The sequence below is a fragment of the Aethalodelphis obliquidens genome, unplaced genomic scaffold (assembly GCF_003676395.1).
Source record: "Aethalodelphis obliquidens isolate GAN/ISIS:26980383/991018 unplaced genomic scaffold, ASM367639v1 scaffold121, whole genome shotgun sequence".
In the NCBI taxonomy this organism is placed as follows: domain Eukaryota; kingdom Metazoa; phylum Chordata; class Mammalia; order Artiodactyla; family Delphinidae; genus Aethalodelphis; species Aethalodelphis obliquidens.
The window spans coordinates 1376036-1402414 of record NW_020838065.1 but is presented as its reverse complement, the minus strand read 5'-3'; the positions used below and the strand labels follow the sequence as shown (position 1 = coordinate 1402414).

The following is a 26379-nucleotide window of genomic DNA, read 5'->3' as shown; positions in this document are numbered from 1 at the left end:
TATTAAGGTCCTAACACCTTTACTTACTAAACCTAGAATTTTTGAGAGCATGGGCTATGTTTTAATTCATTTCTGGTGTATTTATTACGCATGGTCCTTATGTGTTCAATGAATGGCTGTTAAACTAAATTATAATAAAAGAGATGTTAGGTTTCTAGCACTTTTTTCTTATCTGCCCGCACTGCTAGGCCAGGCTGGCAGTCATTCATTTAGGCACATTGCACACACACCATGCCCAGCCTTCCTCTCACCTGACCTGGCGTTCATTTATTCTACCAACACTAATGGACACCTGATCTGTGCCAGGCCCTGGGCTAGCTGGGAATGCAGAAGTGAATCAGACATGGTCCCTGCCCACAGGGGCTCATGGTCTAAAGAACATACATATAATAATTGCAGTTAGGCTAGAAGAGCATCGCTTCCTCTGAGTTGAGTCAAATCCTAGATCCTAGTACATGCTTTTAGAAGTATTTCAGCCTTTTAGGTTTTTTTTATGTATAAAATGACAGTGATGCTGGGCTCACACTAGGGTTCAGCAAGTACTGCATGTCAAGCACTGAGCACAAGTGGTAGCTGTGATTATTATAGATGCTTTGTTCTGAGGATGCACAGACGTGATAGCCTAGAAAAAGCTTCTCAGAGCTGAGGCTTCAAGGTCAAGTAGAAGGTCCTCCAGAGAAGGTGAGAGAAAGTGTCTAACCAAAGCAAACAGCATAGACAAAGACCCAGAGGCCAGAACTGCCCAGCTTATGGAGAGTGGTGAGAGGTCTGGCTGGAGAGTTTAGCAGGTTCTTGAAAACCAAAAGGTTTGGGCTTTATCCTGTAGGCAATGAGGAATCAATGAAAGGTTTTAAGTAGGAAAGTGAATGTGATGTGCTTCATTAAATTCTCTCTGATAGCATGGAAGTCATTCTCAGTGGGAGAGGCAGCTGTGATTGCTTGATTCTACCTCTACCTCTCCCTCACCCCAGCCTAACTAATAATCAGATCCCTTGTGCTTTGCTGGACCGTATCCCAGACCTAGAGTCTTTAGGTCTGAAGCCCAGCATCTATTGTTATTAAATTGCCCCAGGTGATTCTGATGTGTGGCTGGGTCTGGGAATTGCTGAACTGAGGGTGCCATGGGGATCTTTGCGGAGGCCTAGGCTATTCTTTAAAGAATGGGGCTTCCTGGGGGAGGAGAGAGCTTTTCCATAAGCAGGAGAAGAAACAGCCTTAGTTTTTTTAAAAAAACAAACTTTTCCTAGTTCTCCAGTTGTTGCCCATATTCTCCAACTGCTAATCTTTCTTCGTGTATGGAAACACGTGCTGCCACCTCTACTGAGTGATTGGGATGCACTGATTCATGAGACACAGGCCCTGCCCTTGAAAAGCTGTCTTCTGTGGAGAAGACAGATTTTAATAATCATGATACACGTGATAAGCTCTCTACAAGAGACATGTAAAAAAGTGTTAGGGTATCCCAGAGCAAAGCACAGTTTATTTTGCCTGTGGACTTAGGAGAATGTAACACCCAAATTGAGCCTAAAAAGGAAGAGGCAGAGGGAACAGTGTGAGTGAAGATGTGAGTGCTTATGTATTGGAGAAGGGGAATGGATATTGTGGGAAGGAGTGGTTAATGGTTCTTCGTGGCAGAATATGCAGAGCAGAGAAGGACTGAGGAGAGGCATGCTTGTGTCCCGGGAAAGGCCCAGTGTTTGCACCCTTCAGTTCTGTGCCCATGTTCCCACCCTCATCCTTCAGACTCTAGGTGGATGAACATGGTGCAGTCCTATAGGCCACCTGTCCTTTATTTCCTACCCAAGGCTCTTAGCTATCCAGATCCCTTTGTGGTTTCCCCCTCCATTCTGAAGTGAATAGATATAGGGAAACTAAGGCAGAAAGAAGGGCCCGGAAATATTGAAGGTTCTTATTAGGAAGTTGCAGCCAGAGAATGTGGGCTGGGTGGGGGGGGGGGGGGGGGGGTCAAAGAGACCTTGAAGGTCACCTGTCTAGTCTTCTGTCCTGTGCTTCAAGTAATAACTTTGGATTGGGCAAGTCTCACTTAGTAAGTTTCCCTGTCATTTCTTCCAGGACAGAAGAGGAAAGAAACTAACGGGTATTGAGCACCTACTGTGTGCCAGGCCCAGGCCAGGTACTTTATATAATTTATTTCCTTCTGTCCTCACCACTCTGTGAAGTATGGTTTTATTCTCATTTCATAAATGAGGAAATTGAGGCTCAAAGAAATTCAGTAATAATCCAAGATCATACTGAAAATGGCAGAACTGGGATTTGAACTCACAACAGTCTGTCTCCAAAGTTCATACTCTTCCACCCATGAGAACTCTGTGTTGCCATTACAGAGTAGTCGGTAATAAGGTTTGCCCAAGGTTCCAGGTAAATAAGAAGCAGCTTAGGCCTTCCTGTGGCTGATTACACCCAGGAGGCAGGTTTGACAGATGAACTAGCCTTGGCGGGTAGAGGGCCCCTGGGGTCAGAAAGACTCACTGCCCTATCCTTGACTCAGCTTGTACAACCGAAGAGAATTCTCCACAAAATGGCTTTATGTTGTGAAACTATTGTCCTACCTCTTGGAAGGACCTGAGCCAACAGCCTGAGTGGGAGTTCGGGTGAAAGCTCCAGGGCACTGAGGTTGTATCAGCTCCCTAAGAATTAACTACACCTCTGATGGCCAGCAGTAGAATGGTCTGAGATTCTTACCCATTAGTGGCCTGGAGTGACGCAGCCATGCCTTTTCAACATGGTATGTCGGGAAAGGGGCTGGTTTGGCTGTGTTTTAGTTTCTATCCTTTGTGTAGAGCAGCTGAGACATGAGCCAGATGGGCTTTAAGGATTCGTTCATTTATTCAGTGAATGCCTACTATGTGCCAGACCCAAGCCAAGCCTAGTTCCTGGATACACTTAAATGGCCGCAGTCTACTCCCTGCCCCCAAAGAGCTCCCATTCTACCAGGATTTGGAGTAGGCAGAAGATATGTCTATGGCACAATGTGATAGGTGCTATACTGAAATAATTCTACTCAGCCTGGTCCAGCAAAAGCTTCAACGACCTTTGACCAAGATTTTAGGGGATAAGTAGGAATTTCCTGAGGAGTAAAGCTGAGGTGCTGGGGTTTGAAGGGGCAAGGTGTATCTGAGGAACAGTATGAATAGAACCTATGGCTCTCAGGTGTTAAGCGTGGAAATGGAGTATGGAGAGGTCAGCTGGGGCCAAGTTATAAATGCCAGGGGCCAAAGGGTGCCCTGGTAGCGAGCTCCACCAGAAAGGAGCCTAGAGATCAAAGAGAGACTAAGGTAGGAAAGAGGAGGTAAAGGAAAGAGATCCTCAAACTGGATAGGTATGTGAGAAGGCACATAATAAGCTTATATTAAGTAGAGAAGCCCAATGTCCTAATCAGTTTTTAATTTATGTATTATTTTGTTTATTATAATTGTATGTTATTTTAATGTGTTCCTGCCTGATTCTCCAAAATGAATATGAGGCATCCTGGGAGTTTGGGAGCATTGACAACCCCGTGCATGAACCTGCCTGGTTTATGCATGTGTTCTTAAGGCAGGAACTCTATGGCTCACAGCACCTAGCACAATGGTTGGCACCAGGTAGGGGCCCTGAGAATGTTTGTTGAATGAGGGAATGAATGGGTGAACGGAAGAGTGAGTGGTAGTGACTGGGCTGATAAGTTTTTCTAGGCTGGGGATTAATCATTTTCTCTGCTTTTGGAAGGGAATTTTAACTGTTGTCCTCTGCCTGCCTCAGTGACAAGGAGGCTTTTGGAGTTGGGTGACTTGAGAGTAGAGTGCTCTACTGGGCCACTTCAGAATAGAATTTGGAAACTATTGCAGGGCTGCTGGTTAGATACAGCATGTGTCTTGGGGGAATCCTCTCAAACATACACAAACTCTTGGGAGTAAAAAGAATCCATGAAAGGAATGAGAGCAGGTTTGGTTCTGGAAATTAGATCCAGCTTCAAGAGCAGTCCTTGACAGCCATCTGGCCTAGTGACACATAATTCCCAAGTTGTGGCCAGAAAGTCTGAAGTGCAAAGTTTACTCATGCCCCCAAAGAGCTATCCAGATATGCCGTGAACTGCTATATGGTTGTTAATAATCACTATTGCTTATAGTGTACTCACTGGGTGACAGGCACTGTTAGATGCTTTACATCAGCAGTTCTCAAAGGGTTTGGTCTTGGGACCCTTTTACATTTTGAGGACCCGAAAGAGCTTTTGTTGGTTAAACTGTTGATATTTACCAAATTAAGTATTAAAACTGAGAAAGTTTAAAAATATTTAGTTACTAATTCATTGCAGAATAACAATATTAAACCTATCACATTAACATAAATAACAACTTCTAAATTAAAAATAATAATTTTCCAAACAAATTAGAAAAATGGTCTTGTTTTCACTTTTGCAAATTTATGTCTACCTTAATAGAAAGAAGTTAGATTCTCATATATGCGTCTGTATTCAGTCTGTTGCAATACATTTTGATTGAAGTATGTTAAAAAAAAAAATTCAACCTCACACAGATACATAGTTGGAAAGAGAAAAGTATTTTGATAGCCTGTCCAGACGATTGTTGGTATTCTTCTTTGCAATATGGAATCTGAGACCATATCAATAAAGTCTTTATACTCATTTACATTAAAATCTGTTGGTTCAAAAAAAAAAAAAAATCTGTTGGTTCACCTGATACTTTGAGTGGACTTTATACCAGTGCATGATTCTGTAACATTATGCTTTGATCATTTGGAAAGTAGGTTCACTGAGTTATGTAGATCTTCCAAATGTTTTCCTGTTTCATTTTATAATATCAAAAGATAACATTTGTTAATATCACCATCAATTTCATCATAAAGTCTTTAAGTATTGGGAAGCTGTCAAGCTCACTGTTGTGGATACAACTTTTCCAAAATTCTAATTTTCTCCTAAAACTTGAATTTTATCATTGACCATAAATACAGAGTTGTTTTCCTTGAAGTGACAGGCTCGTTTTGGTCATTTTTTGAGAAAATGTCTGCCAGTAACCCAGGTTTGAATAACCATAGTTTGTCAGTCATTCTTTGAAGTAAAAATGGTGTTCCATGAAAAAACTGTCTTCCCCTTTCTTTGATTTTATCTCTTTTTTCACAGGAAAACTAGAATGTCTTAGCATAATGCTTCTCAGACAAAGAAGAAAAGTCTTGGGCCTGGCCAGGCGAGGGAGCAGGCACTGGTTTTAATGGCTGCACATACCAGCCTCCTGGGCTGAGAGTGGCCACAGTCTAGGGTTCCCCTGGCTCATCGACTGCTCTGGGGTTGTGCGTGCTACAACACTGATCCCCTGTGTGAGTAACCCCACACTGTCCAGAGATTTGGGGTTTGCTCAGAGAATGAAGCAGAATTATCTTGGAGCTTTTTTGAGCAGATCCCAAATCTAGAGAACCACTAGAACCTTTCCTTTTTCTCCTCCATGTTTTACCTAAGACTAGACTGGAATCTGGAGAGGCTCTGAATTTAAACTGAGGTAAGAAGTAATAGTTAGCTGTTGCCCAGGGTTTCTGGATTTAAGAATCAGTTCCATCAGCCTTTATGATGAAGAAACATGGTTGGAATTTTCATTCATTCGATAAACATTTATTGATTATGTTATTCATGTGGGAATACTGTGCCAGGTGCTAAAAAGTACAGCTTGAGAACAGCTAGTTGAAAGCCTGAATTGACTACAGAGGATAAGAAGTCATGATTGCCAGGAATTTGGAAAATGGCAGGAGATTGCAGTCAAAGGGAACTGTGAACCAAGAGCTTTTCTCTGCCAAAGCAAAAATTTGAAAAATCTGGTAGTATTAACTGTATATAATATCTCCAGGGATTGGAATTCAAACAACCCTCTTGGCAATTAAAGTAGAGATGAAAATGTCAGAGGGAAAAGTCCCCAGGCTCCACTGGGAGTTTTACCCAGGGGCAGGCACCAAAGATTAGAGTTAAGACAGCTCTGAGGGTGGCCCCCAGAACTACCTGGGCCTAGAAAGAAAGAATCTAGTATACCAAACTCAAGACAGTGGATAAGCTAGTTTCCAGTGTAGACTTATTAAGAACAGACCAGCCAAGGGGCATAGATGATAGATTGAATACCTCCTGTATGGATCCCTTGAGCTAAGTGCTTTGCATCTCTAATGTCACTTAATCCTCTGGGCAACCTTATGCAATGTAGGTGGTATATCCCTGCTTCAGATTGTACTTAATTAGCTTTCCAGGCCCTGTGTTTCTTCCTTTAACCAGAAAGAGCCTGCCCTGTAAATTCACTTCCATTGATGGCTATTCTTATTTATCATGTGTACCATTTTGGCTCTAGGGAAAGTCATGTTATTTCCATGAATGTGGAATCTCATTGTAATCCCCAAGGAATGCAATCTTCCACTCTTCCACACTTGAGATTGTAACCATTTGGGTGGAGGTCCAGGGTGGGGAGATGGCCTTTTTCTGTGGGAAACAGTAATTTCAAGCAATGTCTCACCAAACTGCCTGCCAGCTGTTTTGCCATGGGGACACTTAACAAATCTGATTTAGCCACTATGTGCCCAGCTGAGCCTGTGCCCTGTGCTGTACTGTGAGGGATCCAGACAAGAATCAGATCTGGTACTTGCCTTCTAAGAGCACAATCTAGTAGAAGGGACAGATAAATAAGTTAAGTGGAAGGCACAGATGTTGTAACAAAGGCACAATGTGCTGTGGGGATATGGGAAGGAGAGGTGAATTATAAGAGGGAGTCTCTAGGAAAGCTTGGGTGAGATTGGATCTAAGCTGGGCCTTATTTAAGCCTTGCCCTTCTACTTAGTGGTAAATGTGGGGAGGAAGGGGGTTTTAGGCAGAGGATCCCCTTTAGCAAAGGCATGACATAAGAGTACAGGGAGTATTTGGGGAACTTAAGGAATGACTTCATGGAGTGAGGACAGATTAAGATGCCTAAAAATCACCTTCAGTTCATTGCATGTGAGAGACTCTTGCGTTCTCTTAAAATACAGTGATTGTATATTCTATATTTTCAATCGTAATCCTGATTTTAAATACTGTTTCCCATTGCCCCCATCATGTTCATAATTAGTGCCATATGTTGAGCAACATATATGCCTGGCACTAGGTGCTTTATCACAATGCTCACAGCCAACTCTGCAAGTCAGGACTTAATCCCATTTTATAGATGGAGAGACGTAGAATAAGTAGAACTTGCCCAGCATTATACAGCTGGTAAGTGATGGAGGCCCAGGATTAATGCCAAAGTGAGTGTTGTTTCTGCTACACCCCAGCACCTCCCACAAGTACTTTGGCACTAAGTACAGTCACATTGATTACATATTTAATTTATAAGAATTCTGTTTTCACTTTTAAAAGAAAACAGAAAAAATCACTTATTACACCTTGTCATTTACATTATACATTTGAATTCTTGGTTGTACCTACAAAACCATATATACTGTACCTTACAGGCCATGTAAAAAATTTCGAGAATAATTTTACTCATACAAGATTTTCATCTTATGTAATAACTATAGAACCTAACACTGAAATGAAATGAAACTCCATTGTAGTAAAATTACATGTCCTGGTGTTTGCCTTAAAAATATGGTTACTTTTCTATTTCTCACAGGGAAAGGGACTTGGGCATTGACCTCATCTCCTCCTTCTGGAGTTACTGTGGCATTTTGTAGCTATGGAAAGTTTCCTGGGTACACATCTCAGAAAGGCTTCTCTTGCCATAACTTATCTGAACACCATCCTTCTCCATCAGCCTTCCACTCTTTCCATGAGATACTCATCACCAGTGGGTTCTAGAAGCCTATATTCTTTTGCAACTGCCATTAAGCAGCCGACTTGCTCACTGAAATGTCCCCTTGGCACGGACTGTTTAGGCAGCATCTCACATGAGTTCCATATGTAAGATTCCTTTCTTTCTCTCTCTCTCTGGTACTCTTTTCCAAGGTCCTTGTACTTCTGTAAATGTTTCAGTATGCTTCTGGTACTACTGTTTGATTCCTTTCTTTTTCTAGAAACCAGGGACCCAGGTCAGTGTAATTGTAACATTACAGATTTAAGGATACCCTGATGCCAACTTATTGTGAGAAGGTGATTTTATTCGAAAAACATGATGCCATTTATTTTATTGGTAGGATGAAAATAATACTCTTATTAATTCCTTTGCTTAGGCCTCTGCAAGTACCTGTTACCTAGTGGTGGGTAAGTTTGGAAGGTATATCAGTTAACTACTGTGTGTAACAAACCACCCCAAAACTTAGTGGGTTAAAACAATACTATTTATTATTTGTCATGAGTCTCTGGGTTGACTGGGTGTTTCTGCTGATCGTGGCCTACTTGGCTGATCTCAGCTGTGCTCACTCGTGTATCTGATCTGCTGGCCAATCAGCTGGGAAGACTCAGTTTTCCCCACATGTCTCTCACATCCCTCCAGCAGCTAGCCTGGTCATGCTTACATGGCATGACGGGTGCGAGAGCGAGCAAGCCCAGCCATGCAAGGAGGCAAGTAGAAATGCATACACACTTTTCAAGCTTATGCTGGCAGCATGTTTGCTAACATCCCGTTGGCTGAAGAAAGTGACGTGACTGTCAGAGTGAGAAGGGACTATAATACAAAGTTGCAGGATATAGGAAAGCCATTAATTGGGGTCATTAGACACAATCAGTCTCCCAGTCAGTACCCCTCAATGTGACAGAAAACCTGTAGACTTACATTTCTAGGTAAAGTTTGTCCTAGAAGGGAAAAACAAAATCCAAATAATAATTACCGTGTACTGGGACCATGCTATCGGCACACACAGGGCTAGGCACTTTCCCTATCTAGGCACGAACCCTCACAACTCTGCAAGGTAGGTAGGAAGTCAGAGCTCAGGAAGTTCAATAACTTGCTCAAGGTCACCCAGCTAATTTGTGGTCAGGGAAGGATTAGAATGTGTGTCAGTCTGACCCCCGAAGCCCAGGGTTTTTTCACCATACCTCACTGCCTCTCAGAAGCACCAGGATTTGCCTTACCCTCCAACTCAGTTTTCAACTGAGTTGATAACTCTTTGACTGGCTCCTCCAAAATGCTGCTGTGATCCTAATGGAATTGTGCAGCTCTTCAGGAAACCCACATGTTCCCCCAAACTGCATTAACTGAAACATTTTTTCTTTCAGGTGGGGATTGGTCTGTAGACTTCACAGACTCCCAAGGTTTGTGGCGTCTCCCAGACATGCCAGAGAAGGAAGGGCCATCTTCTCATTAACCTTCAAGATTTGGGGACATCGGGGCATTAGGGCATTTGAGCATGAGCTTTGGAGTCAGCCTCACTAGGGTTCAAATCCTAGTTCAACCACTCACTAACTCTATAACCTTGGGCAACTTATTTAACTTCTTGAAATTTGTTTCTTCTTTTAAAAAAAAGAGAAGAATGATAACACCTAGTTTGCAGAGCTGTTACAAGGACTAAAATTTGGTAAATAAAGTGCCTAACCCAGTGCCTGGCACGTAATAAGTGATGTCATTAGTATTGTTAATATTATTTCTAAGCAGAGCCCTTCCCCTTCTGGGAAACCCTGTTTCTGTCTGTTGGACAGGTTCCCCCCACCTCCAGCCAGTCTGTGCAGACTTGCTGCCTGCTGTGTCACCGGGAACGCAAAGGCTGGGAAGAAGGCCCTTCCCAAAATGGACTGGTGTTGCAGGGTGAGAAGCTGCCCCCTGACTTCATGCCAAAGCTCGTCAAGAATCTCCTAGGCGAGATGCCTCTATGGGTCTGCCAGAGTTGCCGAAAGAGCATGGAGGAAGATGAAAGGCAGACAGGTCGAGAACATGCAGTGGCGGTAGGTAACCGCTGAGAAGGGGTCCCTGAATGCAGGAGCGCTGCCTGCCCAAAGAAGTCAGGCTGCTGAGCCGTTGCTGCCTTGTCCTCTCAGGTGGCTCTCCTCAGGCAGCACCTATGCCCAAGTGCCAAGAGGCTGCTGGGCTGCATCCACACAGCATTAGCAGCTTGGGTTCACATTTGGGGGAAGAAAAGAGAGGTTTCAGGCAGCCCACCAGCCCCTGAGGACAGTGCACAGTGTGAGGGCCGGCTCAGATGTACTGGTAGATTGAGATCCTGACCCTTCCCTGTGACTGTGCTGCCTTCAGCTCTCTGGCAGCTCAAAAGCCAACCAATATGATATGGAGGGCAAAGGTCAGTTTGAGGGTCTGCAATGTGCCTCCATTAGAAGGCTTCCAAGATGCCTAGAAGCTGTCCAAGTGCTATCTCCTGAATCACAGAGGTCCGCCTCCTTGTTTCTTATTCCCCCCAGCCCCTCTCTTTTACCCAGAATCAGTTCAGCTTCAGGACTCCTAATTTAAAGACTGTTCCTCTCCTTGCCAGCTCTCAGGACTCCCCAAAGGCCCACAGTTAACAGGCAGTCTCTGCCATTACCAGAATCTCTCTCATCATATCCACATACTTCACTGGGAGCACCACAGCCCCTCTTGGCAAAGGCCTGGCCCGCATTTGCCCTTGAACCTTTAGTTGTGGGAACTGTGCTTTGGCCATGGCATGGGGGCCTGGAGGAGGAGGTGTCCCTGGGGAAGCTGAGACAGCAGAGGGTTAGCTCTGATGTTTCCCCTTTTACCATGAGCCTTTTTCTTCCCCCTTCCCCAGATCTCCTTGTCACACACATCCTGCGAATCGCAGTCTTGTGGGGGTGACTCTCATTCCTCTTCGTCCTCCTCTTCATCGTCCTCATCCTCGTCGTCCTCCTGCCATGGGAACTCAGGGGACTGGGATCCCAGCTCGTTCCTGTCAGCACATAAGCTCTCGGGCCTCTGGAACTCCCCGCACTCCAGTGGGGCCATGCCAGGCAGCTCTCTCGGGAGTCCTCCTTCCATCCCTGGTGAGTCTTCAAGCTCGGAAGACAGCCAGGCCCCATAAGTGGAGAGAGCTCTGTTTTCCTAACTGCTTGTTCAAACAATCAGAAGATCGGTTATTAAAATATTGAGCTGGCCGAAAAGTTCGTTTGGGTTTTTCCATAACATCTTATGGAAAAACCTGAACAAACTCTTTTGGCCAACCCAATAAGTAAAAGTGGAGCTGTTCTGGTGGAAGCCAAGCAGGGAATCTAGCCCTTGACTGTCTTGGTGGGAATCCTTTCCCCAGGACTGGCTCTGATAGCTGTTCCCATTGGATCCAAGAGGGGACCTGGTAAGCACTGGCTGAACAGAAAGTGAAGTCTGAAAGGGCCTTTAGGGAATTAGGAATCAGATCACCTGACTCCTGCAGCAGCACAGAGGGCCTGGGTGCCTCCTTTTCTCCATCTAGGGCATGGGTGCTTTTATAAAAGCACTGCACTTCCATCCACAAGAGATAGGCAGTGTGAGCTGCCTTGATTATTAGCCAGTTTTGCAGCTATGTAAGCCTTTTCTAGACCCTGAGATAACACTTAGTGACCCAAAGAAAAAATCTTGGGTTTTTGATGTACTGTGTAAATATGAATTACTGTCTGCTTCTAAATGGAGGACCTGAATTCTTCAAAGGGGTGCTGCCCCCAGAATTGTGAGTTGAGTAATGCATAATTCCAGTTATTTTGGTGCATAAGCCAGAGAGAGTCATCAAAGCCTTTTCCCACTTGTCCTCTGAAATCTGGGGCCACCCGGGAGTCTGGCATACCCTGGCTGCCTCAGTCCACATGGCCCAGAGGCAGAGCCTCAACCTGCTGCTCCACTGGCTTCTGTAGATCCTGCCCTGGGCCTGAGGAATGCCTGTTGACAGGCAGGTCCTAAAGAGGCACTGAGAGACAGAACATGTATCCCCTGTTTATGCCAGCAGAGGTGTTGTGGCCTTGCATGGGGCTGGCATTCCTGGTGCCTTCTCTCTCAGGCCTGGACTTCAGCCTGTCCAGCTGCTGCCTAAAGAGAAATCTCTCCAGCCCAAGCTACTGCTGGGCTTTTCCGAAAGCTCACAAGTCCACCATGCTGAAAGGCTGTTCCCAGGCATGTTCCCTATGGTCACAGTAAGCAGGATGCTGCAGCAACGAGTCATTGGGCTTCCTTCCCAAGATCTGGGCTCCCACTGACACCTCTCTCCCCCGTCCGCCCACAGGTGAGGTTTTCCCCATCTCGGAGCACCACCGGCACTCAGACCTCACTGCTCCACCTAACAGCCCCACCGGCCACCACCCCCAGCCAGCGCTGCTGATCCCATCTCACCCCGGATCCTTTGGCTCACCACCCCACCCGCACCTGCTGCCCACCACCCCGGCAGCACCTTTCCCTGCCCAGGTTTCAGAATGCCCTATTGCCATGGCTGCTGCCCCCCACACCCCATGTCAGAGCCCCCACCTTCCCTCCACTAGCATGCCGCTCCTGAAGATGCCTCCACCATTCTCGGGTTGCAGCCACCCCTGTAGTGGGCATTGCAGCGGGCACTGCAGCGGGCCCCTCCTCCCACCGCCCAGCTCTCAGCAGCTCACTAGCACTCACAGGTGAGTGGCGCAAAGAGCAAACTCCCTGACAGCTTGAACTTAAAAGAGTTTTGGGAAACTTTGCAAAGGGTACCTTTGGGATAGAAATTAATGTGTTTATGTTTTTTCCATAGTTTGTTCAATTATAAAAGAAATATGTGTTTATTATTTAAAAACTTGGAAAAATTTAGAAATGTATAAAATTCCTGGCAACCTAAACTTTAACACTGCAGTACATTTTTTCTTGATGTTCTTTTTTTTTTTTTAATTTTTTTTATGTATTTGGCTTTGCTGAGTCTTAGTTGCAGCATGCGAGATCTTTAGTTGTGGCATGCAGGGTCTTTAATTGCAGCATGTGAACTCTTAGTTGTGGCATGTGGGATCTAGTTCCCTGACCAGGATTCGAACCCAGGCCCCCTGCATTGGGAGTGCGGAGTCTTAGCTACTGGACCACTAGGGAAGTCCTGTGATGTTTCTATATATAAATAATATATATAAATAACAAAACGAGGTCCACATTCTATATATTTTTGTGTGTTTATTTTTTAACAGTATACCATGATCATTTCCCCAGTTAAAATTCTTCAGAAAACTTTTCAGTGGCCATATAGTGTCTAATTGTACAGCTCTCGCATAGTTTATCATTCCCCTATTCCTGGATATTTAGGCATTTCTAGTTTTTAACTGTTATAGACTAGGCTGTAATAAGCATCCTTGCACACAAATCTGTTTGAGTCAGGAGTTCTGTCCTTAAGATAGATTCCTAGAAGTAACTCTTAAGTACTGAGAAAGTTTATATTAATATATATATGAAAGATACAATTTTTTGGAGAAGATAGATTTATCTTTTTATATTGTAAATCACATGTGTGTGATTTTTGGCCATGCCTGGTGGCATGTGGGATCTTAATTCCCTTACTAGGGATTGAACCCATGCCCCCTGTAGTGGAAGCTCTGGTCTTAAGCACAGGACTGCCAGGAAAGTCCTCTAAGCACCTTGATAATGATTCCTTCCCCGTGGAACCTCCCTCACCTTCTCCCATCTCAGAAGGTGAGAAAGGCCCCAGAGTATGGGGGTTGTCAGTTTTTATAGGGGTGGGTAATTTCATAGGCTAATGAGTGGGAGGAGTGTTCCAGCTCTTCTGGGAAGGGGCGGGGATTTCCAGGAATTGGGCCGGAGCCCACTTTTTGATCCTTTTGGTCCATCTTGGAACTGTTATGGTGCCTGTGGGTGTGTCATTTAGCTTGCTGATGTGTTACAGTAAGCATATACAGAGGCTCAAGGTCTAGTGGAAGTTAACTAGTGTGCCATCTTGGACCCATTTGATTCTAATCAGTTTATGTCATGTCCTTGGGCTATGTCATTCTTTCAAAGGCTGTGCCCTGCCCCTTTCCCTCCTGTTTCATCCCCCCCCTCAAAGATTTTACTCCCACATTCTTATGGGAAGCAGAAGGGCAATGGTTGGTCCGTCTTCTGTAACTGCTTCAAGGCTGAGTAGGACTGTTGACCCACCCCTGCTCCTTGCCCCACCCTTCCTCCTGCCTCCCTTGGCCCTAGCCCTGGGGCACTCCTACTGCTGATGGCCAACCCAGGGCTCTGACTCTTCTGGCTCCAATTCTGGGACCTTGCAGGCCTGTCTCTTCCTTACCCTGGGAAAATAGTCTATATTACAGGGTGCTTCCAGAAATCCACAGGCAGAGCAGTGCAGTGAGAGAGCATGAGCTGTGTACACAGACTGAGTCCTAGCTGATCCTTGGGCAAAGCAGTGAAGCACTCTGAGCCTCGACCTCCTCCACTGCAATGTGGGGATGGCAGCACCTATTTTGCAGGATTTGGGGGATTGTTAGAAATAATATGCTGTATACAGTATCTGGCGCAAATAGTAGCTCTTAGAGTCTGTGGCCCACAAGGCACATTTGCTTTCTTAATTTCAAGGCCCCATGGCTAAGGCAGCTCTGTCCAGTGATTCAGACTCAATCATAAGAACCTTAGAGGGAATTCCCTGGTGGTCCAGTGGTTAGGACTCGGCACTTGCACTGCCAGGGTCCCAGGTTCAGTTCCTGGTCAGGGAACTAAGATCCCACAAGCTGCGTGGCATGGCCAAAAACAAACAAAATGGGGAAAAAAGGGCCTTAGTAAAAGGACATTGACCTCCTTTGGATGTTCCAGGGAGCCATCAGTCCACTAATCTGTTCAGACACATACTTACTGAGCACCTACTGTGTACAAGGTTGTTATGCTACACACTGGGGCCCAAAAATAGAAGTGGCATAGTCCCTATTCTTGAGGAATACACAATCTGATCTGAAAGAAAGATGGGTAAACAGACCATTGCTATAAAGCGTGATTGTAGGATAGAGGTATACCTGGTGTCCTCAGAGTCCAGGAGGCTCACATGGTAGGCGTGGGCAGGAGGCACAGGGAACCTTTCCAGAATAGCGCCATTGAGCTGGGCCCTGAGGGACAGAGAGAGTGTTTGCCCTGTTTTTGTGAGGTTCTGATTTGGTCTGACTGCCTTGGCTTTTGTGGGATGAGGCAGTTGAAGGTGATGGTGGGGATGCTTCCTGGGCTCCTTGTGGCCTGCTCCTGCCCTTCCCTTCCTCACCTTTGGGCCTGTCTTTCTTCCCCATCAGCAGGGACCCTGGGTGCAAGGGGCACAAGTTTACCCATAGTGGCCTGACCTGCCAGCTACCCCAGCCCTGCGAGGCAGACGAGGGGCTGGGCGAGGAAGAGGACAGCAGCTCAGAGCGTAGCTCCTGCACCTCATCCTCCACCCACCAGAGAGATGGGAAGTTCTGTGACTGCTGCTACTGTGAGTTCTTCGGCCACAATGCGGTGAGTGAGCCCCGCCCAGGCCAGAGCGGGCTTGTGGCCAGCCGAGGGGAGCCAGAGGAGCACCCTGCTCTCCCCAAGGCCCCCTTGCTCATGGGGCTAATAATTGTGCTTGGACCCTGTGCGTCCTCCCACCAGCGTCCACTCGCTTGATCCTCACAGCACATTGGTGAGGTAGAGATTTCTCAACATTTTGCTGCCTTTGCTCTTCTCATGGTTTCTCTTAAGATTCACTTTTGTTCCTTAGGCAAAAAGAAAGGAGGTGGCAGAGGAAAGCTATGATTCTGATGAGTATGTATACGTGTGTAATCACAGAGAAGTGAAGGCTTGTGCATGATGAAGGCAGAGTGGAAGCAAAAGCTCTCAGTCCCCAGTGTGAGAGCCAGCCGAGGGACAGGTAGTGAACACAGGTGGTGCCAGGAAGGAGGCTCAGAGCAGAGTACATGCTGTCTCTGAACGGGGAGAAAGCAGTTCAGAAGTCTCATAAGGTGAAGAGGGAAGGGCTGCTGGCTAAGGGAGAGCAGTTGAGGACAGAAGAAATGAAAGTAATTACATGGCTAGTCACCTTTGAGCTAGCGGTTGTTATCCTCATTTTAGAGATGACAAAATTGAGGCTCACAAAGGCTCAGTGAACCTGCCCAAGGTCATACAGCTTCTGAGTGACAAAGCCTGGGCTCAAACCTGCTTTCTTGGCTCCCAAGTTACTGTGCTCCCAACACTGCTGCGTACCTCTCACTCCCTCCACCCACCACTGCCTTGGCTCCGGGCCTGGCTGAGGGTGAAGCCATTTGGCCTTAGTGGCTGTGGTAGAAAGAACAGTTGTCTCACTTCTCACCACGTTTGGTGCCGGCGGGTGGGAGTGCTACGGGCTTCACAGGCCCAGGGTGTAACGTCAGCACCTCCCCCTCCCCCAGCCACCCGCTGCCCCGACGAGTCGGAATTATACCGAGATCCGAGAGAAGCTCCGCTCAAGGCTGACCAGGCGGAAAGAGGAGCTGCCCATGAAGGGGGGCGCCCTGGGCGGGATCCCTGGGGAGCCTGCCGTGGACCACCGAGATGTGGATGAGCTGCTGGAATTCATCAACAGCACGGAGCCCAAAGTCCCCAACAGCGCCAGGGCCGCCAAGCGGGCCCGGCACAAACTGAAAAAGAAGGTGGGTGTGGCGGGAGCCCAGCTCTACCACCTCTTCTCCCCGAGGAATCCCTCGCCCCAACCCCCAGGACTTTTGGGGCATGAATGGTGCTGGCGGCTCTCTGCTCTGGGAAGGTCTGAATAAGTTTGGGAGGCATCAGGGTGAGGGAGCCTGGGGGCCAGTGATTGGAGGAAAAACAAGTCATAGTGTCAGAAGCCGCTTGCTGGATTCCTCAAAGCCCAGGACTTGCTTCAGTCAGGTATTCATTCAGCAAACACTTCTGCAAATACTGGGCGCTAAAATATGATGCAGTTAAGTTCTCACCCTGGAGAAACTCAGTCCAGTGGAGAGACTGACACAAAACTGGACAAGCACGTTAGTGTGTGACAAGTGCTGGGATGAGGGAAGCCCCCCGTCCTGCCTGGGCGTGCTGGAAATGGCTGTACAACGAGGCTGCCTTGGGAGCTGAGTTGTAGGGGGTGAGTACAGATTCATCAGGAGGGCCCTCCTGGCAGCAGGAATAGCACGTCCACAGCACCTTTGTGAAGCCAGAGCTCAAACCCAAGAGAGGTAGGAGAGATAGTGGAGGTGAGGGAAGGGCCTCTTGGGCTTTGACTTGATCCTGCAGCTGCAGGGGGGTGGGGTGGTCGCTGGAGGGCTTTAATCACAGAATGCACTCGCCAGATCTGCATCCCAAGATTACGGTGTGACAGTATGGAAGGTAGCCTGGAGGGGTAATACTCCAGGCTGGAGAACCAAGAACCAGGAGAGGAATGATTGATAATGGGCCTGGAGCAAGAGAGATGGGTTTTTCAGAGGAGGCAGGTGATCTGATTGCAGGACAAGGAGATGATGGAGTTTGGGATTATCTTCCAGGTGTTTGCTAGGGTGACTGTCAGGATGGCGTACCTTTAATGAGCAAGGGTGGAATTGGCAGAAGACTGGGAATTCAGTTGGGACACGGTGACTCAGAGATTCTCATGAGACGTCCAAGTGGAGATGGAGGTGTGGGTCTGGGAGTTGCTGGCATGGGGATGTAATTGAAGCTATGGGAATGACCCAGCCTGAGGGCTGAGTGAGCTCCTCCCAGAAGGCTGAGGATAGAACCAGGGGAGCTATTCCTGGGCAACCCTGCTGCCAGGCAAGCACCACAGTTTGATGGCTCAACCCCTGCCACCCCATCACCTCTTGGCCTGCCTGCCCTCAGCTTTGTCTGCACAGTGCCACACTCAGGAGCTCAGCCGAAGAGAATGGGTTTGACAACTAGCTAGCTCCAGGTCCTGGGTGGTCAAACAGCCCTGGTGCTCTGGAAAGCAGCAATGATTCTCCATCTTTTTCCAAACCAAAGGACAAACCAGGACCCCTTCCCTGCAGCCTGAAGTAGTAAGCCAAAGGGTCCCACCACTGCCTTCAGAAAATGGTCAGCATTTTCTGTCTCCTGGCCAGCATTGCCTGGCCAGAAGTGTGCAGTGGGCAACAGTGGTCTCTTTGGCCTTTCCTGGCCTCCCAAGGCAGTGGTTCCTGGTTAGGTCCCAGCAAGTACGCTTCACAGTTCCCAGGCCTGGTGTGCTTTTCATAAATCGCTATGCTTGGATATCCTTTCTCCTTCATGTCTGCCCCCTCGTTTTCCTTCTGAAAACCTCCTCCCAAGCCCAATTCACGTGTTTCCTTCTTTGCAGTCTTCCTCAGGTAATATCTTCCGCTGTGCTACGGCTGCACCTCGCACGTCTCTCTAGTCTGCCTTTTATCATTCTCTACTCGTTCAGAAACTTCCTGCACAGCTACTGTCTGCCCTGCCCAGTCTAGAGGCCAAGATACAACACAAACACAGAAGCGGGTAGTTCTGATATCCTATAACTAGCGATCATGGTCATTATCTGTTTATACATCAACCTCCTCCCCAGTATCCCTCCTCCACCTCCCAGACTTAACTACAGTCCATCAAAAATACAGCTTCCACCAAGAGCCATCCACCCACTACCCACCTGGGGAGACAGGTAAAGCTGGGTATTTTTTTGCTCCCTCATACAATTTCTGGACCATGACTCTCTCTCTCTCTCATGTCCTAACCCTTGCTCCTTTGAAACCAACCCCTGGCTGTGTCATCTGCAACCTCCCACCACCACTCCTCTTCATCCACTGAAGACTGTCTCCTGTCCTTCTTCCCTTACCTTGACCATCATTCATTCACTCTCCTACCAGTCCTCTTAGTTCCTTGCGCCGTTGCCCTTCCTTTACATCCGCTCAGAAAAACCAGTCCTGGGTTCGACCCCAGCCTGCCTCTCCCCTTCTACACCTTGAGGAAGGCACTGGATTGAATCTATCTGTGGCACCCAGGCCGAGTGGTCTCCCGAGTGCCTGAGCCCCCACTTTGCTGCTCTCTAGTCTTCTGGCTCCTCGTCACTTCCATTCTCCCCAGTCCCTTTGTCAGACCTCCATTCTGCTCCAACTGCCAGGCTCTCCCCACCCCCACCTTATTTTTTGGCAGATAACCTTACTTACTGTTTCAACAAGGATTAAAAGCCAAGTGGACAGGCACTCTTTCAATGTCTTACCACCCCACCTGCAGACTTCCTTGTCATGAGGGAAGAGTTAGCCCTTTTCCTACCTAAGGCCTGTGCAGTCCTTCCTCCTCCTCAGTCTAACACCGGCTTCCTGCTGTGTGGCTCCAGCCTCTCTGGGCTGTTTCCCGTCAGCAGTTCACTGTGCCCAGTACTCTCTTTTTTGAAAGAAGACTGTCCTTTGAGCATACAACCTCACACTACCCCAGTCTCTTTCCTCTTCACAGAAAAACGTCATCTGCATTTACTCTGCAATTGTCAGCTCACTGCAAATTGTCTTCCACCTCCACTGCTCCACAGAGCCACCAATGAGTTCTTTGTTGCCAAATCATTCTCTCCTGTTCCATCTTCTTTTCCACTAGGCAACATCTCACACTTTGTTCTCCTTTTCAAACACTGTTTTCTTTGGCTCCTCCAACTTCAGCCAAGTGGGGGTGGGGAAAGGGCAACGGGGAGGCCACATTCTCCACATTTCTCTCTTCTCTGCCCTCTGTCCTGTCTCCTTTGTGAGCGCCTCTTCCTCTGCCTGGCCCTCCCCCTTGAGGACAGGTCCCTGGGAAAGAGCCATCTAGATAGTGTTGCCTCCCAGGTCATTATGTCCACCTATTTCCTCCCTGTGCTTCATGGTGACATCTCCTGCTGCTGGGCACCTCCTCACACATGTCCTGCAGGTACCCAAACTCAGCATATACCAAACTGAGCTTGTCATCTTTGTCCAAAGAGCCCGCTTTTCCTTCTCCGTTGTCTGTCTAGTTAACGGCACTACCATCCACCCAGTTGCCTGAACCAGAACCCCAGGTGCCATCTGGGAGGACTACATCATGGTGATGGAGAGCAGTGGGCCTTGGAATTGGACCCCAGTTTGAAACCTGGCTCTGCCATATTTGCTGTATGACCTTGGGCAAATCACTTAACTTCTAAGCCTCAGTTTCTTCCTCCATAAAATGAGAATAACCGTAGAACCTAATTCAAGGCTTTTGCAAGAATAAAATGGGAGTGATGCACAGAAAGGTTGGGCAGAGTGAACGCTTGGTCAGTGTAGCTGCTGCAGCAGCAGTAGTGGTTGTTGATGTTGATTTCATGACTCATCTCATTCTCTCTCCCCGCCCCGTAACCAAAAGTCCTGGCTGTGCTACCTCCCAAGTAGCTCACACCCTACTGCCACTGCTTAAAAAGCCTTCCGTGGCTGAACATTGCCCTTAGGGTCAAATCCAGGCTCAAGCATGGCCTGCAGGGCTCTTGAGGATCCAGCCCCTGCTTAGCTTTCCAGCTTCATCTCTCAGTCTGCCCCTATTGCCTTCCTGCCCACTCCCCCCCACCAGAAGAAATCTGTGTTCCAGCTGTCCCTCTGAATGTTTGCATTCCCTAAATATTTCGCCTGTTCCCATTTCCCAGCCTTTCTATTTCCTTTTGTCTAGAAAGTGCTTGTCTCACACTTCCCAGGATAATCCTGTTCACCCTTCAGTGCTCAGTGAGATCCTGCCTTCTCTGGCAACCACCTCCTGATGGCCCAGTCTGGGTTCCCAGAGCACTCTGTGCTTTTTTCCCTGTACCTCTTGTTACTGGCACTCAGAATTAAACAGCCTGTTTGCATGTCCGTCTCCCCTGGCAGATTCAAGTCAGTGAGCAGAGACTGTCTCACGCATGGCTGAATTCCCAGTGCCTCATAGAATCACAAGTCAAAAAATGATTGTCAAAGGATATTGAAAAACATAAGAACTTCTGAAGATCACCCCTGGGTGTGCTTTCCCAACTCTGCCTCTTAATTAGCATGTAATCTAGGGCCAGTTCCTTATTCTTTCCAAAGATGAGTTTCCTCATCTGTAAATTGAGGATAACGACACAGCAAGGGCAGTTGTGAGGATTAAGTGAGACAACATGGGGAAGTACCAGGCTCATGGTACATAGCAGAAAATGCGTGGTTCTGTGCTTTCTCCTTCTCTCACTACCAAATTATACATGATTCCACGTCACTCCCTCTACACCAGTAGTTTTCAGTCTTTTGTAGAGCAGCAAAACTCTTTTCTGCAATTGAAATCTTCCATGGAACCTCAATTCCTAACAAATAAAAGCAAAGCTGTTCTGGTGCAGAGGAGGAGCAGAGTGAAGGGCCTTCCAGTCCTTTGTCCATCCCCATGGCCTCAGAGCTCTGTAGCATTGAACTCCACGGCACACAGCTGCTCTAGACTGTTTCTCTTCCTCACCTGAGTACCACATTGCCAAGGCACAGCCTTATTAGTGCCCAGGGAAAGGGGCACACACACACTCAGGTGTCCTCATAATGACCCTCTGACGTATATAGGTTGGCAGTTTTTCTCCCAAATTTGCAAATGGAGATTTTAAGGTTCAGGGAGAATAAGTGATTTGTCCAAGGTCCCACAGTTGTGGAGCTAGTATTTTAAGAGAATAAATAACCCTGGGGCACAGGGTCACCTGTTAAGTTGACATTGAGGTGGTCGCAAGACCTCTTTTCTCGCTTCACTCATCCTGTTTCTCCCTCTCCATTCCCAAATCAGCCTGAAATAGGTGAAATGGTGAAATCATCTGGCTCCTAGCACATGACTACCACTTTGTCCCCGTTGGCTTTTTTTTTTTTTTGCGGTACGCAGGCCTCTCACTGTTGTGGCCTCTCCCGTTGCGGAGCACAGGCTCCGGACGCACAGGCTCAGTGGCCATGGCTCACGGGCCCAGCCGCTCCGCGGCAAGTGGGATCTTCCCGGACCGGGACACGAACCCGTGTCCCCTGCATCGGCAGGTGGACTCTCAACCACTGCGCCACCAGGGAAGCCCCCCGTTGGCTTTTGACAACTGTCTCCCATCTCCCTCTAAAGGCCTCCTTAGCCTGCTGGTGCCTTGAGGTTAGGCAGAGGGGTGAGCTGACTCAGAGCCCACAGACATTTTTTCGCTCTCCAGATCTGACTCTGTCAATGCTGAATGGCAGGGTCCAGCCTTCCTCAGCCTCCTGGTCCTCACCTGGGCAAAGGGGCTGCTTTTACATCTTGCTGTGGGGGCCACATGTAGCTGTCTGTTGTATGCCACTGGGCATGCTTTAGGCATGGCCTTGATTGCCCGAGGCCAACTAAGCACTGAGTGGCCTTCCTGTGGGAACTTGGCCCTCTCCAATAGCCTCCCTTATGCGCCATCAGGAGGGCACACACATTCCCAGCCACCCAGAGCAGTCTGATCTACCATGGTAGTCTCACAACCCCACATCTTTCTTCTTGAAAGACCTACCTGATGTCATGGCTTTTTTTCCCCTACCACCTGCAGAATTGGAGAGAATGCCTCTGTAGCAGCCATCTTCCTTAATGCATCCCCACGTTGGTCTTCACTCCAGAATTATTGTCCCCATTTTGCAGATGAGTCCACTGAGACTCAGCAAGTGAGTGAGTTGTTTAAGCTTATGCCTGGGAGGCAGATCCTATCCCTTTTGAGTCCCAGCCGCCTTAGCTTTTTTAGGCCCTAGAACTGCTACTGGGGCCCTGGATGAACAAGATGTAAAAACCCTATCCTCTGTGGGTATAACTGCCTCCATCCCCAGGATATGTACCTATCTGATTGCATTTCATCCTCATTACTGCAGGGTGAGCAGGCCAGGATTGCCAGGCCCTGCCTCTAGCCAGTTAGTGGCAAAGCTGGGCCAGAGGCAGACATGTCAGGTGTCGCATTGTGCCTGGCAGCTGCCAAGGCCCTGCGGAAACTGCCTCTTGTATTGGCAGGAAAAGGAGAAGGCCCAGTTGGCAGCAGAAGCTCTAAAGCAGGCAAATCGTAGTGTTTCTGGAAGCCGGGAGCTGAGGCCTACCAGGGAGAGGCTCTTGGAGTGGCCCGATCAGGAGCTGGATCGGGTCAACAGCTTTCTGAGCAGCCGTCTACAGGAGATCAAGAACACTGTCAAGGACTCCATCTGCGCCAGCTTCAGTGTGTGTGAGCTCAGCATGAACAGCAATGGCTTCACTAAAGAGGGGGCTGCTGAGCCAGAGCCTCAGAGTCTAGCCCCCTCAAACCTCAATGGCTCCTCAGAGCAACGGACTGACGTTAACCTTGACCTGTCCCCTTTGACTTTGGGCTCCCCTCAGAACCATATGTTACATGCTCCAGGCGAGCCAGCCCCACCATGGGCAGAAATGAGAAGTCTCCACCCACCATGGACAGAGGTGAGGGGCCCCCCTCCTGGTATCATCCCTGAGAATGGGCTAGTGAGGAGACTCAACACCGTGCCCAACCTGTCCCGGGTGATCTGGGTCAAGACACCCAAGCCAGGTAACCCTAGCTCTGAGGAGCTAAGTGTAAAGGAGGTCCCTGGTTGCAAGCAGGAGCTGCCTGAGCCTGTGGCCTCAGGTGGCAAGCCACGGAAGGGCAAGAGACAGGGTAGTCAGGCCAAGAAGAGCAAGGTGAGCCCAGCTCCCCAGTCCCCAGCCTGCCTTGAGACTCCCAGTGCCAAGGGCCAGACCCCCAGCCCCAAGCAGCCAAGCAAGGCCCCAGAGCCTCCCAGAGTGGACAGCTGTGCCGAGGCTGGAGAAGGGAGCCAGGGGACCCGACCAGGACCAGGCTGGGCTAGCAGCCCCAAAGCTGACAAGGAGAAGGGCAGCTCCTGGCAAAACTGGCCAGGTGAAGCCAAGGCACAGCCTCTGGAGCAGGAGTCTGTGCAGCCCCCAGGCCCAGCAAGGCCACAGAGCTTGCCACAGGGCAAGGCCCGCAGCCGCCGGAGCCGCAACAAGCAGGAGAAGTCAGCCTCCTCCTTGGGTGAGTGCACCAGGAACTGAGTGGCTGACCCCCCAACCCAGCCAGGCCATGGGGTGGAGGGCAGTCCTCACATGTGAGCAGCATTGCCCCAAAAGCATGACCCAGACGCCTGGCTGTGAGCACTGAGCCCTCCTGGCTGTGTCTTCCTAGACGATGTGTTCCTGCCCAAGGACATGGATGGGGTGGAGATGGATGAGACTGACCGGGAGGTGGAGTATTTCAAGAGGTAGGTATGAGGCTGCCTGCTTTCCTGCTCACGGTGGACTCCAGGGCCCCCCCGACACACATACACACTCAAGCCTCAGAAAGGCCTCACCCTCAGCCATGTGCCCTTGGAGGGAGAACTTGTCCAGCCCCTCCTGGCTCTCTCCCACCAGCCTATCTGCTGGGACACAGGTAGCCAGGATGATTTGGCAGGACAGGTCATCTGGGAAGGTGCAAGGGACAGGGAGCAGGAGGCATGTCAGACCCCAAGAACAAGGGCTTTCTCCAGTTTTATTCACCTGCACTTCCTCTGCTCTGCCGGGGATGAGTTTGAGGGGCAGAGGCAAATCAAACACAGTCCATCTAGGTGGGGAGAGAGAGCCATAAACATACAATCCAGTGATAAGTGCTGTCCGAGGAGTAAGGGCATGGGGCTAGGGCCTAGGAATGGCCAAGCTGAGAGGTGGGGTGGCCAGGGCAGCCCTCCCAAAAAAGGTGGTAACCAGGCTGAAACCTGAGGAATAGGAATGAGTGGGCCAAGTAAAATGAAAAGAGTTTGAGGGCAGAAGAAACACATCATCCTTGCAGGAACAGAAGGCATCTCAGTATAGCTAGAGTAAAATACAGGGTGAGGAGGGAGGCTGTATCCTAAGGCATTGTCACTCTCTTTACACATTGTCCCCTGGGCCTGTGGGCATCTCATCCAGGAAGCCCCATACAGCTAGACCCCAACACCTGGGAGCCAGAGGGGTTGTGCAGAGCTGACCTGGTTTCTTTAGTGACCATGACACACAGGTCTAGAAGAGGGTCCAATGGAGAGAGGAGGGAACCTCTGATTGTGCTTCTCTGGCATCTCCCGAACCTAACAGGTTCTGTTTGGATTCTGCAAAGCAAACGCGTCAGAAAGTTGCCGTGAACTGGACCAACTTCAGCCTCAAGAAAACCACTCCCAGCACAGCTCAGTGAGGTATAGAGACCCCCTTCAAGTGTTGCATGCACCCTCTCTTCCCATGCTGTGCCACCTTTTGTGCCCCTGCCAGGCCATTTCATGCTCTGGGGCATAGAGAGTTGGACTAGGTGCTCGGCTGGCCACATCTCTTCTCCTGAGAGCCCTCCTGCTTGTGTTCCTGAAGGGCCCTTCCAGCCCTGCCATCTCCTGGGGTATCACTGCCAGGCCTCTACTTCCCTCACCAGCTGCCTCCCAAAGTGTCCAGGAGGCCATGGGCCTCAGAGGGCTGCCCCCATGCCTGACATTATCAGCCTGAGGGTTGAATCTCGTTTGCCTGGCCTGGCTTCTCCACGCAGGCTACCAAGGTGCTTCCGAGTTGAAGCCATGCGAAAAGGACACAGCCCCAAGGGAACAGTGACAGGGCAGCCACGCTAGACCAAGGCCTTGGAAGTCATTTAGGCATAGAGGAATAGGTGGGCCCTCTTCCCCAAACAGGACAGATTCCACGAGGAAATTGGTAGTGCAACCGCCTCCTGGAAGAAGAGCTTGGCCCCGACCTGGGCTCTGGCCTCCTCTCCCAGTCACCTGCAAGGGTCCTTTTGTCTGAAATATTGACATATCAGATGATGTTCCAGGCTGAAAACTGAGAAGGCAGTGGTGGGCTGGGAACCAAGGGCAAAAGAGATGGCTGTCTGGCAGGCCTTGGTCCTGGGCTTGGGGCTTAATGGCTATGCAGTGCCATAGTTCACCCTAAGATGCGTCCCTGGGGTCAGGCCTTTTCTGGCTGGCAACCACACAGCTGCCTTCAAGGCAACAGGAAGCTGGGGCAAGTGGGCTGAGCTCAGGAACCCCCCAGGAGGATGTCCTCACCTGTCCTCTTCCTCCTCTTTCCAGTGCCAGGGAAACAGACTTCTGGACCCTGGGCTGAGTCCCCGAGTCCCGTTTTGGGTGAGGATCCCCCCACCCTTGACACTGACCTCAGCTTCCCAGGGGCAGCCTTCAGGGCTGGGCTCCCTGTGGCACCTTTGTACTACCCCAGAGTCAGGACTGTCCTCAGACTCACCTCATCCCCTCTGCTCTGTGGGCCTGGGCTTCCTGATCCTTTGCCAGACTGATACATCCATGCCCCCAGGAGCTTCTGCTAGGGCTGGGTTGCCCTCCTGCCTTTCTTCACCACTTCTACAAGAACCAGGAGCTACAAGGACCCCAGGCACCTTCATCTGTTGCCCTTCATGAGAGAAAACGGGTCACACCTCCTCCTACAGCCCAATGCCCCTGTCATCTAGGAAACCTCATCCAGCCATAATTTTCTCCCACTCCCTCTTGGCTGATCTCTTTCTCAAGACAGGGGATGCTCCCCTCCAGTGAATGCTCTCCTCTGACCTTCTCCACCCTCCTCATAGCGTGATTGTGAGCCCCAAGTGCGTTAAGAAAGCAGTGCTGGCACAGACTCGGGACCCAGCCCGGGCCATGTACCTGGAGCCTGAGGCAGGAGTCTGAGTGCA

The 26379-nt window shown here is 49.0% G+C and overlaps 1 protein-coding gene and 1 non-coding gene across 17 annotated transcripts in view; both read left to right on the top strand.

The window, feature by feature from the left end:
* The window catches only part of FAM193B (family with sequence similarity 193 member B), a 31505-nt gene that overhangs the window by 4414 nt on the left and 712 nt on the right, over positions 1 to 26379 (top strand). For 3 of the 16 annotated variants that reach the window (XM_027098154.1, XM_027098150.1, XM_027098152.1), the window contains exons 3-10: positions 2074 to 9835; positions 10654 to 10885; positions 12091 to 12472; positions 15086 to 15287; positions 16199 to 16438; positions 22698 to 23721; positions 23872 to 23947; positions 24795 to 24892. In XM_027098154.1, the coding sequence (XP_026953955.1) occupies positions 9722 to 9835; positions 10654 to 10885; positions 12091 to 12472; positions 15086 to 15287; positions 16199 to 16438; positions 22698 to 23721; positions 23872 to 23947; positions 24795 to 24891 (2367 nt within the window). In that variant the 5' untranslated portion in view covers positions 2074 to 9721 and the 3' untranslated portion in view covers position 24892. Of the gene's footprint in view, positions 1 to 2073; positions 9836 to 10653; positions 10886 to 12090; positions 12473 to 15085; positions 15288 to 16198; positions 16439 to 22697; positions 23722 to 23871; positions 23948 to 24794; positions 24893 to 25768; positions 25823 to 26379 lie in introns of those variants that run through there. The other 13 variants (XM_027098159.1, XM_027098157.1, XM_027098160.1 and 10 more) reach the window with 9 other exon arrangements.
* On the top strand, positions 14452 to 14524 carry TRNAA-UGC (transfer RNA alanine (anticodon UGC)). Its single transcript has one exon. It is a non-coding gene; the product is annotated as a tRNA-Ala (tRNA).